Source organism: Emydura macquarii, unplaced genomic scaffold (genome assembly GCF_026122565.2).
Source record: "Emydura macquarii macquarii isolate MOO-44397 ecotype Brisbane River unplaced genomic scaffold, CSIRO-AGI_Emac_v2 contig_1672, whole genome shotgun sequence".
Taxonomy (NCBI): domain Eukaryota; kingdom Metazoa; phylum Chordata; order Testudines; family Chelidae; genus Emydura; species Emydura macquarii.
In genome coordinates, this window is record NW_027131809.1 from 18,749 (window position 1) to 29,201 (window position 10,453).

The 10,453-nt window shown below is 48.5% G+C and overlaps 1 protein-coding gene across 1 annotated transcript; it reads right to left on the bottom strand.

The window, feature by feature from the left end:
• Window positions 1–1,935: 1,935 nt before the first annotated feature.
• On the bottom strand, window positions 1,936–8,613 carry LOC137158402 (stonustoxin subunit alpha-like). Its single transcript, XM_067556154.1, has 2 exons — window positions 6,489–8,613; window positions 1,936–2,645 (listed from the first exon to the last, which is right to left on the bottom strand). The coding sequence occupies exons 1-2, from the start codon at window positions 8,611–8,613 to the stop codon at window positions 2,116–2,118; spliced, it is 2,655 nt and encodes an 884-aa protein (XP_067412255.1). The 3' UTR covers window positions 1,936–2,115.
• Between the last annotated feature and the right edge of the window lie 1,840 nt (window positions 8,614–10,453).

Sequence of the window (10,453 nt, forward strand, 5' to 3'; positions counted from 1 at the left end):
CCAGAGATCACAGGCAGAGAGGCCTGAGGGAGGACCCCCATCCCGCTTCCAGGAGGTGGATCATGAGCAGTGGGGCCAAGGACAGGTGACCCAGGGAAGATAGTAGCTCATGGACTAAGCAGTTTGAGGCTACTCCCCACAGGCCCCCCTGCTCCCGCCCAGTCACACCCCCAGCATAGCCGAAAAGGGCGCAGGACCCACGGAAGGGCAGAACAGGCCACCCTCACCACACCGTCAATTTATCAAAGCCATTGATATGCCCCAGCTCTGGCATGCTAAGTGAGGGCTCTGCACACACTCAGTCCACATGCCCTGTTTAGATAAAACAGACAAATCAGTTTATTGACAACAGCAAGATTTGAAGTGATTCCAAGTCAGATTAATAATGAGTCAAGGAGTTGGTCACAATTCGTTAACAAATAACTCGCATCCTCAACTAAGGTTAATATTGCAGTAGCTGCTATGAAGTCAGCTCACCACACAGACTAGTCGCGATGCGTCTTGCAACCAGGCCCTTCCTTGTGGACAGGGGTCGGGTCGAGGAGAAATCAGGGCCGTGAGCCCGACAGCCCCAGGGCCAGTGGGGAGAGGCCAACGCACCAGCTCAACCTGATTGACAGGGCAGGCAGGCCAATGAGGGAGTCAGGAGGCCGGGGTCCCATCCCAGAGCAAGGCCGAGCTAAGGAAAGAGCCGCACATCCCTTGATAACTGCAATTACAATTGTGCTTTGGCCTTCCTGATTTCACTCCTGCACGTTTGAGCAGTATTTTATACTCCTCCCTAGACATCTGTCCACACTTTCACTTCTTACACTTTTCACTCTAACCTCAGTCCCTGGAAAAATCATGAAGCAGGTCCTCAAAGAATCCATTCTGAGGCACGTGGAAGAGAGGAATTCACCAAGGGTCTGACCAACCTGATTGCCTTTTATGATGAGATGACTGGCTCTGTGGATGTAGGGAAGGCAGTGGATGTGACATATCTTGACTTTAGCAAAGCTTTTGATACTGTCTCTCACAGTATTCTTATCAGCAAGTTAAAGAAGTATGGGTTGGATGAATGGACTATAAGATGGATAGAGAACTGGCTAGAGCATAGGGCTCAACGAGTAGTGATCAATGGCTCCATGTCTAGCTGTCAGCCGGTCACAAGTAGAGTGCCCCAAGGGTCGGTCCTGGGACCGGTTTTGTTCAACATCTTCATTAATGATCTGGAGGATGGGGTAGATTACACCATCAGCAAGTTTGCGGATGACACTAAGCTGGGGGGAGTGGTAGATACCCTGGAAGGTAGGGATAGGATACAGAGTGACCTAAACAAACTGGAGGATTGGGCCAAAAGAAATCTGATGAGGTTCAACGAGGACAAGTGCAAAGTCCTGCATTTAGGACGGGAGAATCCCGTACACTGCCATCAGGAAGTTTAGACTTGAAATTAGATGCAGGTTTCTAACCGTCAAAGGAGTGAAGTCCTGGAACAGCCTTCCAAGGTGAGCAGTGGGGGCAAAAAGCCTCGCTGGCTTTAACAGCGAGCTTGATAAACGAATGGAGGGGATGGTCTGATGGGACAGCCTTATTTGCAATTGACTGATCTTTGACTGCTGGGGGTAGATATGCCAATGGCTTGTGAAGGGATGTGAGATGGGGGCTCCTGAGTTACTACAGAGAATTCTTTCCGGGTGTCTGGCTGGTGAGTCTTGCCCAGGGTCAGGGTTTAGCTGATCACCATATTTGGGGTCGGGAAGGAGTTTTCCCCCAGAGCAGAGTGGAAAAGGCTCTGGAGGGTTTTCATCTTCCTCTGTAGCATGGGGCACAGCTCACTTGCTGGTGGATTCTCTGTATCTTAAAGTCTATAAACCATGATTTGAGGGCTTCAATAACTCAGCCCTAGGTCAGGGTCTGTTACAGGATGGGGGGGGGGGGGGGGAAGGAGGAGGCGGTCTGTGGTTTTGTGACCTGCGTTGTGCAGGTCAGACCAGATGATGATATTGGTCCCTTCTGACCATAGAGTCTATGAGTCTAACAAGCAGGCTGGGCAGTCACTGCAGGACAGTGCGATGGGTTTATCTAGCCTGCTCTCCATGGTACTGACAGGGCCCTGGGCTACCCTGAGTCTCAGGGACTCAGGCTCAGCTGGAATCCTGCACCCCAGACCCAGAAGAAAGGGAAGATTTTCTCCCCCTTGAAAGAGGCCTGTGGGAAGGTGAAGATCGGGGTCAGATCATCAGCATAATGAAATGCCACCAACCCCCCTTCATAGTCCAGAGAGACCTGGATCCTGCTGGGTTCTCTACTCAAGGACAGGCGGGTGACAGGGGAGGTGTGAGCCCTGTAGTCACTGCCACTGCCCCACTGCTGCACCACCCAGATCCCCTCCTCGGGGGTAAAGGCAACCTCGTCCTTCCTCTGCACAGACTGTCTAGCTACCCCCACAGCCCAGTCTCCGGCTAGCCCTCCCTCCACCTTCACCTGCCAGGAATGTTTCCCCGAGGTGAACCCCTCAGAGCCCAGCACACAGATCATATAATCAAATCTCTCAGGACTGTCAGACAATATCTGGCTCTTGTGTCCCCGGCGCACACTTCTTCCATCTCCAGACAGGACGAGCTCAGGATGTGCAGTGTCTGGATCCAGAGTCACATTCTCTGGGGAGAGACAGAATCAGAGCGTTAGACGTGGGTCAGTGACAGCGAAATGTTCGGCGGGGCCAGACCTGAGACTCAGAATCTTCTCCCGCGTCACTCACCTACTCAGGGACAATACTGCGTAACGCACACGTACACTAGTCGGTACTGCTCTGTCTATTAGCAGCTATACACAGAGCGATCCCATGGCAAGGAGACGTCATTAACCCCGAGGTAAGTTTGTCTGGTGATACCTGGAGCCCTCCAAGAAAGTCAAGTTCTTGTGAACGCCAGGAGACAGCGCGATCACAGCCTTAACTCTGCCCCCTGGAGCTGGCACTAGCCCCTGGGAACCAGCTGCATGCACAGCAGCTGCCATCACTGGGCTGGGTGTAGCTGTACTGAAGGGTGAAGGAATAAGTTAGAAGAGCTGTGACTGTGATATGAGATGATCTGTGGGGCTGTGACCCACTGCAGGTTGTGTGTGTGTGTGTGTGTGTGTGTGTGTGTGTGAGAGAGAGAGAGAGACAGACAGACAGAGCCCCTCTCCCTGGCCCCTGGGTGTGCGATGGAAGGAAAGAGCTGCGTGTGTGCCGTGGGAGATCCAGTGTGCCTCATTTCAGAGCTGCGCTGGGTAGGCTGTCCCTGGTGAGGCACAGGGAGCTGGGAGATGAGTGGTCGGTGAGCTTAGTTCAGGTGAAGTGACAGCAGCGTGTTCGATGGCACCGTGGGCGTCAGGCTGCAGTGAGGGGAGAAGGGGCAGAAGGGGCTGTAGGATTTAGCAGCTGTGGTGTTCCTTCCGTGGCGCAGGCTGAGCTGGAGTGTGGGCGGGTGTAGGGAGCGCCTGTTCAGTCCAGTTTGGCCAATGTACATGGCAGAGGGGCACTGCTGGCACATGATGGCATATATAACATTAGTGGATGTGCAGGTGAATGAGCCCCTTATGGTGTGATTGATGTGGTTAGGACCAGTTTGTTTCTTTCCTTTTATAATAAACCTTTAGTTTTAGGTACTAAAGGATTGGCTGGCAGCGTGGTATTTTAGGTAAGATCCAAACTTACATTGATCTGGTGCTGTGGCTGACCTTTGGGGTCAGAGGGAACCTTTTTAGTAAAGAGCAGAGAGTTTCAATAACTGGTCTCTTTACTGGATCTAGTGGCTGATTGGGAGCCAGAGAGAGGAATGCAGTAAAGGGGGCTGTGGGTATTAGTGGACTGGCTTCTTGATAACCAGTGTGGGGAATCAGAAGCGCTGTTTGTGGCTGGTTGGGAAATCTGACTTCAGTGTCACCCACCCGGGCTGGGAGAATCTGCTCTCCTTATACAGCCTGCCCTGACCTTGGCATTTTCAGGGGGCTCCCTAGGCAGGGACGGGTCACAAAACGCCCCACGAGATAGGAGGCAGGAGACACTTGTCTCCATGGCTGACCAAGGTGCACTGTGTGCCTTACAATGGCAGTCTATTTGCATAGAGTCAAATGCTAATGCAGGGATCGTGGTGTAGCCCATAGGACTAGCCTGCTTGCTTGCATATATAGATCTTTTCGTATGAAGTTATCGCCTCTTCTGTGTTTCAATGCTTGTTTTATCATAACAGATTTACAGATTTATATTGAAAGTATTTTGGCTGTAACGCAAGATACCTACAGGCCACATCCTGTACGATGAGCTAAGGCAAATTAGCATAATATGTCTGGGACCTTTAGCCTAGCTAGACAATGATGAGCGAAAGGATAAAGGATAAAGGCTGCGCTCCCAGCCCTCACCCCTCTTGGGGGGAGACCCGTGTCTTGCTCTCTCCTGACCGGGGCTTTTCAGGCTGCCCAGCTCCCTGCCTTACACTGGGATTGAAGGAAAATAATTGTTTGCTTGACCACAGTTACTCCATTTTAGTTGTTTTAGTGTTCTGCTTTCTGTTGAAATCACCCACCCCCTCCTCTTCTCCATTGTTTATGGTGCTTATCTCTGCCAAGGTCAGAGAGAGAGATTAACAGGAGAAATGAGGAGTCAGCCTTAAGTAATTTTTGCTTTCTCTTCAGTCTTGGGAAATAGACTAGACAATTTTGATAGATATGTTGAAATCTTCTGCCCTTATCTTTTATGTTATGCATATGTTTACATTTAGAAGAGGTAGAAAGTGTAAAGCCAATAGTAATGTAATAATAATTTGAGTGTACCAATGAGCATTAAGAATTTATGCATATGTAATTTTATGTTTATGTTTATGTTTGTATAAATATGCAAAAGAGCATGCCTTCAAGGTCTCACACTGACCACTTGCTGGGAAGTGTCCGACCTCTGCAGAAATAAAAACTTGGAGACTGCCCAAATACCTGCTTAGATCTCTTTTTTTATCTGGTGCAGGGTAAACGAACCTCATTTGGAATCTTTTTCCAACAGGATGCCCCCAGCAAGCCAGGCTGCCTGAACAGGCCAGTGCCTGCCCTTTGCTTTCTTTCTGAAGGCTACAACCAGTGTATTGCCCACGGGTCTACGTTTCCACACAGCTCCTTCTGAGCAAGCACGGTTCTTCTGAAGGGAAAAGCATTACAGAGAAACATTAAAACAATAAAAGAACTTACACCTGCTAGAAAGCTTCCCGGAGATCCCCCAACTCCAGCCTAGGGCTCTAGTAGGTTTTAGTCCTTCAAAACCCACCTCTCGGTTCTCCCTGTGGTTATAAGTTCTTCCCTTTCTGATCCAGAACCACAGGAATGGCTGGGCAGATCAGCCATGTCTTTATCCAGCTCGGGCCTTTGATCTTGGCCTTCTGTACCAGGTAATCAACAGAAAAAACCCTCTCCTCAGGGCACAGCTTCAAAAGGCCTCGTTTTTGCATTGACCAGAGGTGGGTAATTTGCATTCACCTGGCCCTAGAGCCTGCCCAGGAAACCCACTTAACACTTATTGTCCCTAAAGTCCATACTTGTCTGGCACACTTTCAATATAGCCTTTTGAGCAGCGGTTCTTACATCTGTCACATCTCCCCACTAGAGAGTTACATACGATGCTGGCCCACAGTAATACATAGAATTAATACAATAAGGTCTTTCAGTGATATTGCAGAGCCATGGTTTGATCCCCAAGTCTGGGCAAAAACATGTCAGTAAAACATGTCAACCTTTAGAAAATCTGGGGGGGATGAAATCTTGGACACCCCTCGGTCAAATGACCTCAAATTTGGATCACTGACTTTAGCCAACACCCCTTTGGGGCACACCAAATTTCAAAGCAATCCAAGTAACCATAAAGTGATTATTCCCCTCTATTCGGCATTGGTGAGGCCGCATTTGGAGTATTGCATCCAGTTTTGGCCTCCCGCCACAGAAAGGATGTGGACAAATTGGAGAGAGTCCAGCAGAGGGTAACAAAAATGATGAGGGGACTGGTGCACGAGACTTATGAGGAGACGCTGAGGGAACTGGGCTTGTGTAGTCTGCAGAAGAGAAGAATGAGGGGGGATTTGATAGCAGCCTTTAACTACCTGAAGGGAAGTTCCAGGGAGGATGGGGCTAGGCAGATGTCAGAGGTAGTAGATGTCAGAACAAGGAGCAATGGTCTCAGGTTGCAGTGGGGGCGGTCTAGATTGGATATTAGGAAAAACTTTTTCCCTAGGAGGGTGGTGAAGCACTGGAATGGGTTACCCAGGGAGGTGGTGGAATCTTCATCCTTAGAGGATTTTAAGGTGCAGCTGGACAAAGCCCTGGCTGGGACGATTTAGTTGGGGTTCGTCCTGCTTTGAACAAGGGCTTAGATTAGATGACCGCCTGTGGTCCCTTCCAAGCCTAATCTTCTACGATTCTATGTATTAATTGCCTCAGAGTTCTATATTGGGGGAGATATGCAAATATATTGAAATGTTTACCTTCCTTTCGTGTTGAGATTAAAATCTCCTCGCTTGGGTCACTCACAGCCCCATCTGCACACACAGCCGACACCCGGAATCTGTAGGACGTCTGAGGCCTCAGTCCCTCAATGGTACAGAACTCTGTTCTCTTTCCTGTCCTTCGTTCCAGCCATTTGTCTTTCCCCTCCTGATTTGTATCTCCTGCCTCCTCCTTATATTCCACCTTATACTCCCTTATACTGACTCCATCTCCAATGACACTGGGACTCTGCCAGGTGAGGGCGATGGCTGACAAAACTACAACAGCTGCACCAGGCTTCCCAGGAGGGCTGGTAGGAGGGAGCGTCTTCACAGTATCACTCACATCGCTGCTCTCGCTGAGCCCTGGTTTGCTCACCGCAGCGTATCGGAACTGGTACTCAGTGTTTGCACGGAGCCCGGTTACTGTGAATGTCTCTTGTTCGTTATTTACATTCACATCTGTCCAGTTCTCCTGTCCTGCAATTCTGTACTCTGCCCGATAGCCGGATATCGCAGCCCTTCCATAGGCTTCTGGGTTAAACGTGAGCTGCACACGGTCATGTCTGATTCCATCAATCAGGGCAGGAAGAGGCTTTGATGGAGGCTCAAAGCTGGTGCTGACCAGCTCTCCATCTTCATACAGGTAAATGGAAACTCCGGGATTGTCCTTGTCTGGAACAGAGGCCACAACGAACCGGGTCTTCCCATTAGATTTGTTGGCACTGACAAAATTTGAAAGGGACTTTACATATTTTCGATCTTTTTCAAATATTTCTTTTTCCTCAAACCACATTTTGGATTTTGGTTTATCACTGACAGAAGTGGCTGATGCTGGATCGTGAGTTTCCTTTATCAATTGAGTGTGAAGCCATTGTTTTAAATCCGATAAATACGGCTCCTCTTCATGTAACGAGGTGAATGTAAAAGAAACAATGAAGTCAAGCCCAGGGTTGAGTCGTATTTTATCAAGTTCACTCTGGGAGGACACCACTTCTACATTGCTTAGGGCACTAAGGAAGTAATTCACATAATTCATCTCTCGCTCCTTTGTATCAAGAAATTCATTCAGTCTCAGAGTATTGAACGGTGACTGATTCTTACATGATAAAATGTCCACCAGGGCCCCTTCCTCTTTTCCACCTCCACGGATGGAGGGTAAGAGTCCTGCGAGCTGTTTCTGGAAAGTCTGTCTGTGTTGCTTACACAGATCTTTGAATTGCTGGATTTTCGTCTTGATTTCGGGGAAGGTTGAGGCAATTGGATTCTTCACCATGTCGTTACATCGCATGTCTAGCTCTGTCAGTTGCTCCAGGGCAGTTTGAACATCCAAGATCAGTTCTATGCTGATCTCACGCACCAGCTGAGCAGCTTTGGAATCCAGCTTGGTCAGTGGGTACAGCCAGACTCTCACTGGTACGGCCTTCTCCCCCTTGTCACCCAGCAGCTTTGGGAGGGTGGAATATATTTTCATGGCCTCTTGGTAAGTAGCTGGATTGTTCTCAAGAGCAAAATCACCATAAAACTTACAACTAAGCTTTTCAGCTTGTGCTTTTTCCTGGTCATCCATTTTGAGAGCTCCTTCCCCTTCGATGGAGACCTGGGGTATCTTTTTAATAATAACCTGGAGTTTTCCCTGTATCTTTTGTATGTTCTCAGATGAATCAACATCCTGATCAAAGACAAAGAAAGCCTGAGCCCCGTACAGCACAGCCGTGACCACATGAGTGGCCGTGCCTTGCTCAAATACCTCAGGGTAAGAAACATTGTGGCGCCCTAAATGGCTCATAGTCAGCTGCTTAAACTGCGTTGTAGTTGAGTACTGGAGAGAAACACGGGCTTGATGTTTTGATGTCTTGGTATCACTTAAATATTCTGCAGATCCATTCACTTCCACCAGGCCAGACAGGAAACTGGCCTTCAGTGATGCTGTGACATTGAGGGCAGAGGCCTTGTCTTCAGTGCTGTCAGATGCAATAATCTGAAATTCAGTCTTGGACTGTGGTTTTGAATCTACGTGATTTTGAAGTGTCTCCAGGTCCCATAAAGTGATGCCTAGAATAGTACAGACACACACATGGTAAATGGCAGAGAGGGTAAGAAATCCTTTGTTCTGTAACTGCATGACATGCTGTAGCATTAAAAAAAACAGTTGAATATTCCTGAACAAACTCTCCAATCTGGTAACACGTTTCACTCATCATGTCTGTGTGTGAAATTAAAAATAGATTAACATTTGTTTAAATGTTTAACATAAACACACAAGCCATGACAGGGATTGCTGTTTGCCAGAAGGTGGGAACTGGTGACAGGATGGATCACTTGATGATTGATTACCTGTTCTGTCATTTCCCTCTGAAGTACCAGGCCCCGGCAGGGCTGAAAGACAGGATATTGGGCTAGCTGGACCATTGCTCTGACTCAGTGTGGCCGTCGTTATGTTCTTATGACTCTGCAAAGTTATGATTAAAATGACCTTTTTACTGTAGCCTGCTGCACCAAGGGGAGTTTCAGCAGCTGAGAATGCGAGTGTTACGCGTACATGCACTTATCATCCAAGTGGATCCCAAGGCCGCTAACAGATTGTACTGGCTCCTTCTCCAGTACAATATCTATAAACGTAAATTTTAAAAAGCCTTTTACATTAAGAAAGTGAAGGTTGCAAAGCCAAACAGTCAAATGTCAGGAAATGTCATAATTCAGTTTTCCATGTAACTGCATTTCAGCCACCTTGTGTTTATGCATCTTTAATTCCATGATCAGATACTAGCTTTTCCAAGGAACTCCTCCTTCAGTGCACAGTTGGAATGGCTCTCACGGGAATGGCTATGATTCAATATTTCTTTTTATACTCATTCAATGTGTGGACCCAGGTCTTATTCACTGTGCACCATTCAACCCTGCACTGAACACGGAATTGTTCATTTCCTCCTGGTGCCCATCACTGTAATATCTCAGAGCTTCAGCAACATTCAGACACTTCTCTTCACAACACCTCTGTGAGGCAGAGAGGTATGAGTATCCTTATCTTACTGGTGAGAAACTGAGGCACTGACAGTAAGGACAAAATGTCCACTAACCTGGGTGCCCAACTTGAGAAGCCCTGGCCTGTGGTCTTTTCCAGAGCTGACAGCCGTGTTCTAGCACTTTCTATGTACAAAGCGCAGCTCCCACTGACTTCAGTTGCAGCTGTGAGTGCTCAGCGCTTCTGCAAATCTGACCAGCCACAAAAGGGGAGAGACACGTCTTCCAGGGGTTCTGCAGCTATTTGCTGTCAGCAAAGAAATGTAAGGCCAGATTTTTAAAGGTATTTCGATGCGTAAAGTGACACAACGCTGCTGAGTGGGATTTTCAGAAGCCCAGGTGCTTCCTTTAAAAATCTGCCTCTCTGGACTGTGTCCAGCGATAAAGCATAAAAAGGGAGAGAGGTCAGATAGAGTCTGAATGTTGTACTGTTCCTTCCTCCACATTTACTGCGCTTTCTCCACAAGCACTTCCTGACCTGGGCTTCTCTAAGCTCCTACACATCATCACGCTGTAGTGCCCCGTTGGGAAGCTGTCTGCCCTGACACTCATAACACTAGAGACTCCGGGCCCTTCTTCTCTGTCTCCCACCAGCGCTGACCCCTTCTGTCCTGGCCCGTCCTGTGCCCTGACTCCAGTCGGTCCCTCTTACAGTGTCTTCACATAGCTCCTGGTTCCTTTCCTTTCCCCATTCTGGATCATGTCTAGGCTATGTCTACTCTATGGACCTTCCAGAGGCAGAGTTATACCGCTGCAGCTGCACCGCTCTAAGGTCTCCACTTAGCCACTCTGTGCCGGTGGGAGAGAGCTCTCCCGCCAGCAGAATTAACCACCCCGAACTCTTAGCGGTAGCTATGTTGGCGGGAGAGTGTCTCTCACCAACATAGGCTCATTCTGTCACCTCCCCTCCATTCTCAGTACTGCTCTGACCCTGATCTTCG